The following is a 13,026-nucleotide window of genomic DNA, read 5'->3' as shown; positions in this document are numbered from 1 at the left end:
GTCTGTGGAAGGACTGATAAGCGACTGAGGTGCGCGCGTGGAAAGTGCGTAATAAAGGCGTTTGTTGTCCTTGAACCCGGAGCGCGTGAGAAAAGGGGGCGCAGAGCGAACAGGGGCTGGTCGTGTACACACCATTATGAGCCGTGTTGGCATTTACAACGAAACCAGTTACACTTGAATGACTGAAGTCAGACTCCACTCAACAGCAGTCTCTGCGGCATCAATTCAGATAAAAGCCCGCAGAAAGAAGAGAACATTGATGTAAAAGGACATTAGAAAGCCACAGCTCTTTCTTCTGCCGGATTAGTGGCTCTTAAAAGAGCCGTTTGTTGTTGGTGGAGAGGTGGAGTTTAGGCGCGCTCCCCGCGGAAGCGGCGGGCCAGCTGGATGTCTTTGGGCATGATGGTGACTCGCTTGGCGTGGATTGCGCACAGGTTGGTGTCCTCAAAGAGCCCCACCAGGTAAGCCTCGCTGGCCTCCTGCAGGGCCATGACGGCCGAGCTCTGGAAGCGCAGGTCTGTCTTGAAGTCCTGAGCGATCTCCCGCACCAGGCGCTGGAAGGGCAGTTTGCGGATGAGCAACTCGATGGATTTCTGGTAGCGCCGGATCTCCCTCAGAGCCACGGTGCCGGGCCTGTAGCGATGAGGCTTCTTCACTCTGCCCGTGGCTGAAGCGCTCTTCCGCGCCGCTTTGGTCGCCAGCTGTTTGCGAGGAGCTTTCCCACCGGTCGATTTACGCGCTGTCTGCTTAGTCCGGGCCATTCTCCTTCAACAGTGGGAGCACCGTGTGAAACAAAGATCTTAGAGCGGAGCAAGATAGGCCACTCCTGCGAAATACAATGGGCTGACTTGTAGTACGCTACGGAGGGGATCCTGGGCATTTCCCCCGCCCATTTTAGTAACCGGGGCCTACCTGACCCGACCCGACTCGCAGTGTAATCAGTATTGTGGGGCAACAGTTTGTGTCTGTGATATAGGGTTAGATTCATAATTCTGTCAGTTCATACTTCTTGTCAAGAATAAAATTTGACTCTGGTAATTGTCTTTTTTGATGTTTTTTAAATAATTTCTTTTTAAATGGCTCACAAGCAGTGTTTGAGTTTATTTTGTAGTAACCGGAACCTACCCGACCCGACTCGCAGGGTAATTAACATTGCGGGGGAATAGTGTTTGTGTGTGATATAGGGTTAGATTCATAATTCTGTTAGTTCATAATTCTGTTAATTCTTGTTAAAGAATAAAATGTTTATAAACACACATACATGAATGTGATATAAATGTATATAATCATATAACACACACAATTATATTTCTTCTGATCTTGATATCCAATGATGAACTTTATTTCAGACTAGACAAGGGACATTAAATAAGAAACATTGTAAACCTCCCCGCAACTTCACACACACTAGGCCCTATCCCCACCCCTCAACACCCCCTCCCCCCCCCCCCCCCCCCCCCCCGGCACTCCCTCGCCTCCCCGCACACTACAATGTCTCCCCCCACTCCTATGCCCCTCTCCCCGCTGTCCCGGGCCGCACACCCCCTCTCCCCGGGCCGCACACTCCCTCTCCCCGCTGCCCCGGGCCGCTCACTCCCTCTCCCCGCTGCCCCGGGCCGCACACCCCCTCTCCCCGGGCTGCACACTCCCTCTCCCCGCTGCCCCGGGCCGCACACCCCCTCTCCCCGGGCCGCTCACTCCCTCTCCCCGCTGCCCCGGGCCGCACACCCCCTCTCCCCGGGCCGCACACTCCCTCTCCCCGCTGCCCCGGGCCGCTCACTCCCTCTCCCCGCTGCCCCGGGCCGCGCACCCCCTCTCCCCGCTGCCCCGGGCCGCACACTCCCTCTCCCCGCTGCCCCGGGCCGCACACTCCCTCTCCCCGCTGCCCCGGGCCGCACACTCCTTCTCCCCGCTGCCCCGGGCCTCACACACCTTCTCCCCGCTGCCCCGGACCGCGCACCCTCTCCCCACCCAAGTCAAAGACCAAAGCGAAGATACGGGAGCGGAGGCAGAAACAACGATCCGATTTTTGGCCGGAAGCAAGATGGCGGGGGCTGGTTGCTAAAATGGTTCCTATACTCACCCATGAATCCGCCCATGAGCGTTCTACGCGTTTGCGTGAGAGTAACCCATCTTGCTCCGCTCTAAGATCTTTGGTGTGAAATACTGGGACCGAACGGAGCCGGCTCTGGGACCCGCTTTTGTAGCGTTGGTGAACGGCCGGCCCACAGCCTCTTAATTAATAGCCCGATTGTCAGATCCCCTCTGCCCATGTGGCGGGGCAACTACTTCAGCTATGCGGCATGCATGCATTGCCTGAGTCAGGGTGAGGTCTGGTCTTTGCAGCAGATCTGCACGTAGCTTCTGATCTAGCATGCCGGTGACAAGGATATCTCTGGTGAGCTGATCACGCATGGTCTCGAAACGGCACCGCTGAGCAGGGTAGCGCAGGTCGGCGATAAAACATTCAACAGGCTCATCAGGTTGCTGTTTCCGTGTGAAAAATCTAGCCCGCTCCAATATCCGGTTGGAGGGCAAGTCACAAATCTCCGCAAATTTGCGTAAGAGACATACCGGGTAATTTGCAGATACCGCCGGCTCGACGACCTGGTCATCCAGGACCGCTGGATTATAGTTGAAAGCCTGGGCTCATTTCAGAGCATCGGGACCGGCAAGGTTCAGCAGGAGTGAGGCTTTGACCGCATCAGGGTAATTTCGGTGCACGATGTTGATGAAGTGGTTGTAGTCCATCACGAAAATAGCCCAGCGTTCCGCAATGTCAGCGTCAAAGACAAGGGGAGAGGGCTTTCGGCATGAGAATGCCATGATGAATAGGGAATTAAACACTAGTTGGACTAGGGACAAATAAAACCCGATAAACAGGAGGCGCGCATTTAACTTGCTGACACCATGTAAAGGTGTGGCGTCTGACACACTGTAACTTTTACTGAGTTTTTAATTAAGGCACATAATAATAATAATAATAATGGATGGGATATATATAGCGCCTTTCTAATACTCAAGGCGCTTAAATACTCAAGGCGCTTGTTACATGTTACACACATGTTACATGTTACACACGTCCCAGTACTGACTGCATCTAGTCTTCAGGCGTACTGGAACAAACAGGGGGGAACAAGGGGAGGATATCACAGTTATACTGATATGGCTGGGCGTGGTTAGTGGTGTTGAGGTAGCTACATTATAGGTTGCATGCATAAACCATCTACAGAATGGATGGAGCAAAGTTCAAAGTTCAAATTTATGCAGCACTGCAGCACATAAAAAAAGAATACAAACATGACAATAATAGATAGCTTTAACATAAAAACATCCCCCCACAATGGTTCCCATTATGAGGGAAGGCACAAATTCCAGTCCCCAACCCCAGTTCACCCATAGTCGGGCCTATTGAGGCCTCCACAGTTGCCTCTACGGAGGCCCGATGTACCAGGCCGTTCTCGCCGGGTGATGTTGTTCCGGCGTCGGGAGAGTCCTCTCAGCGGCTTGGGAACCCTGGAACGGCCGCCTCCTTACTCGAGACCGTGGCTTCCGGAGCCGACAAGGCCGCGCCGAATGGAGCTCAACTGGCAATCTCGTCGAGAGATCCCAGGCTACGACCCGCAGCTCCACACCGGACCCAGCTCACCGGAGTTCCAGCGCGGCGACCCAGGCAAGGCACCGCCCGCCCCGCAATGGCGCTCCAGCGCGGCGACCCAGGCAAGGCACCGCCCGCCCCGCAATGGCGCTCCAGCGCTGCACCGCCGTCCTCAGACCCGCAGCTCCGCCGCCGCCGGTGCCGCCGCCGCCGTCCTCAGACCCGCACTCCGCCGCCACCGATGCCGATGCTCTGGGCGGTCCCCTCAGGAAAAGCCGCTCCAGGCCCGCTGGTAGGCCGCGAGGACGGGTCGCAAGTGCAGCCCGGTGAAAAACTGCATCTCCGACCAGGTAGGGAACCTGAAATTAGTTTCCCCCTCCCCCACCCATAAAAAAGCTGGAACTCCTAAAAACAAAATACTAAACTAACTAAAAATAAGAAAAAAGAGATGAAAAACAGACAGCTGCAGGCTAGGCAGCCATACCCCCTACAGGTCGGCACCAGCGGGTGGCGGTGTCCCATCCCTGCGAGTGGCTGCATGTCTGTCAGCACCAGGCGGCTGTTTCAGAAGTTCTGAGGCGAGAGAGGGGAGGGAGGAGGGGAGGCGATACAGAGATTTGTGACCTGCGGGTGGGGTGAGGGAAGCTCAGCCAACCAGAGAGCACACATTCTATGAGTGTTATTGGTTGAGGATACATTTTCAAATTGCCCGCCAATTTCGTAGCAGCCGGTAAACGAGACCAGTCTTTTGTCTTATAATTCTGAATTCATTCAGATTCTGTCAACATGATATAGCAATGTTACAAAATTTTGAGATTTTAAAAATCAAGTCTGTAATTTATCCCATCAGATAAAGCATAAAAATAAGTTTAATTTGACACCTAATTCACTTTCATATCTCAAGTATTTAAAAAGTTATGGCCATTTTCATACTCGGAAATGAGCATCTTGTTCCCTATTGATTTTCTATGGACATAACAAAAAAGTTGTGATCGTGAACAGTCAAAAGCCCATAACTTTCTTAAAAATTAAGAGAACTGAATGAAATTTTCAGTTATCATAGATTGAAGCATTCTGAAACAAATATAAAATAATCTTACTTGGATGACCTGAAATTAAAGCATATAATTAGTTAGTTACCTAATTGTAGCTAATTTCAGACTTCAATACTAGATCTAAACATCTATCCATTTCTTAATAAATTATTAACATTTTTAAATAGCCTAAATGTCCAAATAATATTCACAAATAATTCACAATAAAACATGATTTTTAAATCTCATTTACATTAATTTATAGACCAAATGGAAGGAATTTAGTGTTTAATTGCTGTAAATAAATGCCCATTTAAATCAGCTTTCCAGTGGGTCCCTGTCGAACGCGCTGGTTTAGAAAGTTCACATTGCGGTAGATTTGTGCCCCCAAATGCCCAGAAAAATACTGCGCGATATAATTTGCCCAAAATGAGCTACTCGCAATATTAAATTTTGTATAAAGGGATCTTTAGAAGCCCTTTTTAATGTAAAAATATACAACCTAACTTCTGCTATTTGCTTTATGAGACCCTGCGGTTGCTGGCTGTCGCGGGTTTAGAGATTGATTTTTAAACTACTATAACTATTATACGAGGCCTTTAAACCTAATAATAGCTTTTGCGACGGGGTCTTCCAGCGATTTTTCGTTAATAATTAACTAGGCTGAACATCTTCGATTTGAACAGCCTAGAGAAAATCGCGTTTTAAACCCGCCCCCTCTAAACGGCGCCAAAATCGCGCACACCCGCAACGGCAGATTTTCAAAGACGCTTCAGGTAGGCTTTGCAACATACCTACATGATATCAAATTCACTTCAACTTCTCCCTTAAATAATTGACCGAATATGCGGCGCAGATTTACAGACCGGATCCCGGTGCAGAGGGAATTTGTCTCTGCCCGTGACTGGAAATAAACGACTGTTACCCGGGGAACGGTTTGGAGTCGACCCTCCTGTTGTTGCATTAATCACGAGGTACATCGGTAAAAGGGAAGCTGACATCGCCCTGTGTATGATCATTTACTGTCGGCTGTCGATATTCTTTGCATCTCTAATGAACAAGCTAAACACTTTTGTGTTCAGTGGTTGAACGAAAGGTTTTATTAAAGCACATCGCAATCTGTATCCACTTTCATTCCGTCACTGCTCTCTCTGTGGTTGGCTCTAAGAGCCTTACAAGAGCGTCTGAAGAAGGGTCTCGACCCGAAACGTCACCCATTCCATCTGTCCAGAGATGCCGCCTGACCTGCTGAGTTTAGCTTTTTGTGACTATCTTCAGAGCGTATCTTCACATCCACGGCAGTTACGCTTGGCGTGCTCAGTGTCGGTGACCGCAACCCTAATCATATACAGAGAGAGGGGGGTGGGAAGAGAGGGACAGTGAGTTAGGAGGATGAGTCCCGGGTTAATTGCAATGATTTCTGCCTCGCACTGAGCCTGGTCCCGGGATCGCTTGAGTTTAGATCAGCTCTTTCCTGATAGACGTGGGTGGCTCTTAAAAGAGCCGTTGGGTTCTGGTCTTTACAGACAGTGCTTTTTATTTCACTTTTTGCTCGCTGCCTTCTTGGATTTCGCCTTCACCTGGCGTTTTACCGGCTTATTTGCTGCCTTTTGGGGGGTTTTCGGCGCAGCCTTCTTGGGCGATGCTTTCTTTGCCGCTGCTTTCTTGACCCCAACTTTCTTAGTGGAAACTTTCTTGACCACTGGTTTCTTGGCCCCAACTTTCTTGATCGCTGGTTTCTTGGGGGTAGATTTTTTTGCCGGTAATGTCTTGGTCGGGGTTTTCTTGGCCGTCGGTTTCTTGCTCTTGGATGTCTTGGCTCCGAGCCCCACTGCATCAGCTCCAGGCCGCCACCGAAAGCCAGAACGCCGCACCAGCAAGTCGGGCCACCGCTGCCTTAGCCCCGAAGACAGCCAGCCTCTCGTTGGTGAGTCCTGGCTGGCTCTGCCTCCGGAGCCTCGGGGTCGGTCGCAGGTTGGAGGCCGGCAGCTCCGCCATTAGGCCTCAGCGCAGACGGAGGCAGAGAAGGGGGGGATACGACACGAAAAAGTCGCATTCCCCCGAAGGAAGAGACAGAGAACATGTTTCACCCTCCCCACCCCCCCCCCCCCCTCTAACACAACACAACAAAGTAAAACTTAACCAAAACAAGACAAAAAAAACAACAGAAAAAAGTAAAGACAGACGGACTGCAGGCGAGCCGCAGCTGTTAACAGCGCCGCCACTTCCGGCTTCAATCCAGCAACTAAACATGAAACAGCGGTTGGCTGATGCGGGAAGTTACATTTAGGCAGATATTCCTCAGAACATTGGCAGCGGCCTACAGTAAGAAATCCTCCTCGAAACCAACTCCGTTTCCCTCTCACCTACAGAACAATTTATGCAGCAACACTAACATCGACTCAAGGTTTCTCTCCGAAAACAGTGACTAATATCCAGCCTCGGGCAGAGCTGAATTCCTTCAGTTTCGGTAGCGGATCAGTAAATCCGCACCGCATACGATTTATGGGGACATGTGTCGATATAAATTGATGGAAACGATATTATGAGAACATTTGCCTCTGTTCTTGTTTGCACTGAAATTGTCTGGCAATCACACTGCAGTCTTTTCTCCGATTGACTGAGCTCCGACCGCCGGAGAGAGGAGAGAAGCAGCGAGTGCTAATATTGGCTGGAAGTAAGTGAGTCAAAGGGAAAGAAGGTTTAAAAAGAGGGGCAAAGGCACAAGGTTCAAGCTGGGCGGAGCGGCCATGGTGACGTTCCTTGGGAGGTGAAGTGTGAGTCTTTGGCGAGGAGGCGAGATAAGGAGGCTACACGATTGAAGTTTGTGATTTTTGTCTACTGAAGAAATGGCCGGCATGTTGGTGCAGTGTGTTTCCTGCAGGATGTGGGAAGGCAATGACACCGCTGGAGCTTCTGGAAACTACACCTGCAGAAATTGTGTCCAGGTGCAGCTCCTGAATTGAATGTGTTGGGGAACTGCAGAAGCAGCTGGATGACCTCGGGGCCATCCGGGAAAATGAGATGCCCCTCTTGGGAGATGTTAGGGCAAACGACGTTTCCAGACCGAGCGGCGGACAGGTCGATGGCTCCAATCCCAGCGGTGAGACTTGACTGGCGAGAGCGATGTTGGGCAGAGCCATAGTGGTGGGTGATCCCATTGTTCGAGGTGTGGACTGGAGATTCTGTGGTGGCAGGCGAGACTAGAGGATGGTCTGTTGCTTCCCTGGTGCAAGGGTCCAAGATGTCACAGACCGACTTCAGAACATCCTCGAGAGGGAAGGTGAGCAGCCGGATTTAGTTGTGCATGTGGGCACAAACGATGCCTGGAAGAGGAAGGAGGCTCTGCAACATGAGTTTAGTGAGTTAGGAAGAAGGTTGAAAAGCAGGACTTCTAGGGTGGTTATCACTGGATTGTTTCCTGTACCTCATGCTGGTGAGGGCAGGAACAGGGAGATAGGGGATCTGAATGTGTGGCTGGGGGGCTGGTAGAGGGAGCAAGAATCCTTTAATTTAGATTTATAGACAAATTTGGAGTATAAGGATGGAGTTCAAGGGGAAGTGAGTACAGGAAAAGTCACAAAAGACTCCCAAATTAATGGGAAGGAAAGTTTGAGAAGGGTTAAGAGAGTATTGTCAGGGCTAATAGTGACCGGTGTGAGAGGGGAGGTGAATACCAAAGTTAAATTGTTGAATATGAATGCGTGAAGTATAAGAAAGACGAGTTTTGAGGCTCAATTAGAAATTGGCAAGTGGGAATTACAGAGGCATAGCTGCAGGAGGTACAGAGCAGGGAACTGAATATTCAGGGGTATACATCCTATCGAAAAGACATACAGGTGGGCAGAGGGGGTGGGGAACTCTGTTGGTGAGGAATGAAATTCAGTCGCTTGCGAGGGGTGACATAGAATCAGGAGATGTAGAATCAGTATGGATATAACTGAGGAATTGTAAGGGTAAAATGTCCCTGATGGGAGTTATCTACAGGCCCCCAAACAGTAAGCTGGATATAGGGTGCAAGTTGAATCAAGTGTTAAAATTGGCATGGAGCAAAGGTAATGCTACGGTGGTTATAATAATAATAATACATTTTATTTTCGGGTGCCTTTCAAAGTCTCAAGGACACCTTAGAGAAATTAACAGTAGAGAAAAAAAGATATAGACGGAGTAAAATAAATAATAAGGACATCACCAATACACAAGTTAAAGACAGAAATCGCTCCAAAGACAAAAACATCAAAAAACACAATGTGAAGAGAGAGCAGCGGCAGCTAAAGCACGCCAGCGTCCACTCTCCCTTCCGCCAGCCATCTTGGACACAGACTAACATATTAACTTACACACACACAAAAGCAATGTCCAGTCCCCATCCCCAGTTCACCCAAAGTCATGGGTGATTTTAACATGCAGGTAGACAGGGAAAATCGGGTTCATACTGAACTCCAAGAAAGGGATTTTGTGGAGTACCTCCGAGACGGATTCTTAGAGCAGCTTGTACTAGAGCCTACCTGGGAGAAGGCAATTCTGGATTTAGTGTTGTGTAATGAACCGGATTTGATTGGGGAACACAAGGTAAATGAGCCATTAGGAGACAGTGACCGTAATATGATAAGTTTTAATCTACAATTTGAGAGGGAGAACGGAAAATCGGAAGTGTCAGTATTACAGTTGAGCAAAGGGAGCCATGGAGGCAAGAGGGACAAGCTGGCCAAAGTAGACTGGAAAGAGACCCTAGCAGGGATGACAGTGGAACAACAATGGCAGGTATTTCTGGGAACAATTCAGAAGGATCAGTGCATTCCAGAGAGGAAGAAAGAATCTGAGGGGAATAAGAGGTGACCGTGGCTGACAAAGTAAGTCAAGGACAGTATAAATATAAAAGAGAAGAAGTACAATGTAGCAAAGATGAGCGGGAAGCAAGAGTATAGGATAATGTTTAAAGAGCAACAGAAGATAACTAAAAAGGCAATACGGGGAGAAAAGATGAAGTACGAAGGTAAGCTCGCCAGGAATATATAGGAGGATAGTAAAAGCTTCTTTCGGTATGTGAGGAGGAAAACATTAGTTAAGACAACTGTGGGTCCCTTGAAGACAGAAACAGGTGAATTTATACTGGAGAACAAGGTATTGGCAGACGAGTTGAACATAGTACTTTGGCTATGTCTTCACTAAGGAAGGCACAAACAATCTCCCAGATGTACTGGTGGCCAGAGGACGTAGGGTGATGGATGAAATTAAGAACATTCACATTGGGCAGGAAATGCTGTTGGGTAGACTGATGGGACTGAAGGCTGATAAATCCCCAGGGCCTGATGGTCTGCATCCCATGGTACTTAAGTAAGTGGCTCTGGAAACCGTGGACGCATTGGTGATCATTTTCAAATGTTCTATAGATTCAGGATCAGTTCCTGTGGATTGGAGGGTAGCTAATGTTATCCCACTTTTGACAAAAGGAGGGAGAGAGAAAACAGGGAATTATAGACCAGTTAGCCTGACATCGATGGTGGGGAAGAAGCTGGAGTCAATTATAAATTATGACATTGTAGTGGCCTGGTCAAGGTCAGGAAAAGGCCAGACGCCAGGCGGATTCAAGAGAAGCTTTTTATTCCAACTGTCAGAGTACACACGACAACACCCTCGAGAGAACCCCTGACAGCGTCGTCGGGAAACCCCGTGGCAGACCAACGCCCCTGCCCCTCAATCGGCGAGGGGGATGATCCAAGGAGTGGCCTACCCCCCAGGGACCGCCACAGGACCTGCCCCCAAGTATCCGAGGTACGAAACGGACAGGAGGGCGTACACCGCGGCCAGCCCGGGTACACACAATGCTCGGCCCCGGAACAGGCGACTGATCAACAAGTGCGGGGGACGAAGTAGCCAGAGGAGGAGGTACCCTAGACATAGGCCGCCCTCGCTTACGGGGCCGCGCTACCGGCGCCGGCCGATCAATATCAATATGTGCTGGCTTCAACCGCGCAACTGAAACAGTCTCACGCCGACCCCCCATGTCCAGGAAGAAAGTCGACGAGCCATGTTCCAAGACCTGGAAGGGACCTTCGTACGGCCGCTGTAGAGGTGTCCGATGTGCATCCCTGCACAGAAAAACAAACTGGCAGTCCTCCAGAGCAGAGGGAACGTGCGGACGGAAGGACCCATGACGAGACGTGGGCACCGGCGCCAGCTTGCCCACCGTCTGCCGAAGACGTTGCAGAGCGTCCCGAAGGTTGCTCCACCTGGCCACGTGCCGGCGGGATGAACTCCCCAGGCACCGTTAACGGAGACCCATACACCAACACGGCGGAGGAGGAGGAGGCCAAGTCCTCCTTGGGTGCGGTGCGTATCCCCAGCAAAACCCACGGTAGAGCATCTACCCAGTCTGGGTCAGTGAGCCGCGCCCTCAGGGCACCCTTAAGCTGTCGGTGAAACCGCTCCACTAGGCCGTTCGACTGCGGGTGGTACGCCGTTGTGTGGTGCAGACGAACACCCAGGAGGCGTGCCATGGCCGACCACAGCTCTGACGTGAACTGAGGACCCCGGTCGGAAGTTATGTGCAGTGGAACACCGAACCGGGCGATCCAGTGTGCGCCAACAATGCTCGAGCACAGGTGGTTGTTGCAGAATTCTGTAGCGGAATGGCTTCAGGCCACCGCGTGAAGCGTTCCACAACGGCGAATAGATACGTCATGCCCTGGGACGATGGCAGCGGCCCCACGATATCCACGTGGATGTGGTCGAAACGTTTCTGAGGAATGGGGAACTCCTGCAATGGCGCGTGCACGTGTGGTTGCATCTTGCACACAAGATGGCGGATGTGCGGGAGTGGGCGCCATCTGTGTATGGCAGCCTGCCCGCCGTCCGTCTCTACACCTTTTTTTAAAAAAAATATTTTATTTTGTCCTGTTAAAAAATGTTAGTGGAGGTCTTCTATGTGGGGGATGGGGGTGGGGAAGGGGGAAACTTTATTTCTTAGTCCCCTACCTGGTCGGAGAGGCAGCATCCCTCCAAGCTGCTGCTTCGCCCCGTCCTCGCGGCCTACCATCGAAAATGGAGCGGCGTTTCCTGTCGGGACCGGCCGGGACTACAGCTTCGGCGGCGGCGGTGCAGCGCTGGGATACCAGCAGGGAGCAGGTGATGCCTTACCAGGTCGCCGTGCGGTAAGCTCCGGAGCGCCGTGGCCGTCGATCCCAACATCGCGGAGCTGGGGCTGCGGGCATCCGGCCGCGGGCGGCGCTGGATTTGGAGCGCTGCAGAGCCAGGGATCGAGTTCGCCGGGGTCGGTGCTCCAACCGGCGCGTCCAGAGGGCTACGAGTGCCCCGGTCTCCGGGGAGGAGGCAGCCGCTCCAGACTTTTCCAAGCCGCTGAGGAATGTTTCATTCGACGCCGAAGTTCCATCTTCACGGCAAGAGGGCCCTGAAAATCATCGGACTGGCTGCAAGGCCACAAATGGGCCCCGACCTCGGGTGTTTCACAGAGGAAGAGGACTTAACTTTCTGGTGCCTTTCCCCACAGTGGAAATTTTTGATTCTGCTGTGGGGGGCCGTTTGTGTTGAACTCTATAATGTGTCCATTTTATTCTTTTTTTTTTTAACCTTTTTCAATTGTTTGTATGGAAAATTATTATTTAATTTATGTAAAGCACTTTGGTGTCAATGCGAGTTGACTTAAAACGTGCTATATAAATAAAACTTACTTACTTACTTACTTACTTGGCGGTCTGGCACGGGATGCAAGTGCGCGCCCAATGTCCAACCTCCTTCCGCAGCCCATGCCACATAAAGTGGGAGGCTACCAGGGCCGTTGTCGCCCTGACGGAGGGATGCGCAAGTCCATGGAGCACCTCAAACACCCTGCGCCGCCAGGCGATGGGGACGATGGGTCGCGGAACTCCAGAGGAGACATCGCCCAGCAGCGTGGTACCCCCAGGACCACAGACCACGTCCTCCCAACTGCCGGCCCGAAACCGCCGTACGATAGGCGGCCATCTCTTCGTCGACAAGCTGAGCGGCTGCCAGGGTGGAATAATTGATCCCCTCACTGACTTGGAGAACCGTGTGGACTGCAGGTCTTGATAAGGCATCGGCCACCCTGTTGAATTTGCCCTCAACGAGCCGGATGGAGGTGGTGTACTCGGACACATACGCCAACTGCCTCTGCTGCCGGGCAGACCTTGGCGAAGACGAAGGTTAGCGGCTTGTGGTCCGTGAATGCAGTAAATGGCCTCCCCTCCAGAAAATAGCGGAAATGACATACGGCGAGATACAGGGCAAGGAGCTCACGGTCGAAGGCGCCGTAACGACGCTGAGGACCACTGAGATGCCTGCTGAAGAAGGCAAGTGGCCGCCAGCAACCCTCAACGAGCTGCTCTAACACTGCCCAACCGCAACCTCAGAAGC

The 13,026-nt window shown here is 51.3% G+C and overlaps 1 protein-coding gene across 1 annotated transcript; it reads right to left on the bottom strand.

The window, feature by feature from the left end:
* Positions 1 to 350: 350 nt before the first annotated feature.
* Positions 351 to 761, bottom strand: LOC116969876 (histone H3-like). Its single transcript, XM_033016637.1, has one exon. It carries the CDS (start codon positions 759 to 761, stop codon positions 351 to 353), a length of 411 nt encoding a protein of 136 aa, XP_032872528.1.
* Positions 762 to 13,026: the final 12,265 nt, after the last annotated feature.

Source organism: Amblyraja radiata, unplaced genomic scaffold, assembly GCF_010909765.2.
Source record: "Amblyraja radiata isolate CabotCenter1 unplaced genomic scaffold, sAmbRad1.1.pri scaffold_363_ctg1, whole genome shotgun sequence".
Taxonomy (NCBI): Eukaryota; Metazoa; Chordata; class Chondrichthyes; order Rajiformes; family Rajidae; genus Amblyraja; species Amblyraja radiata.
This window is presented reverse-complemented; position numbering and strand designations above follow the sequence as displayed.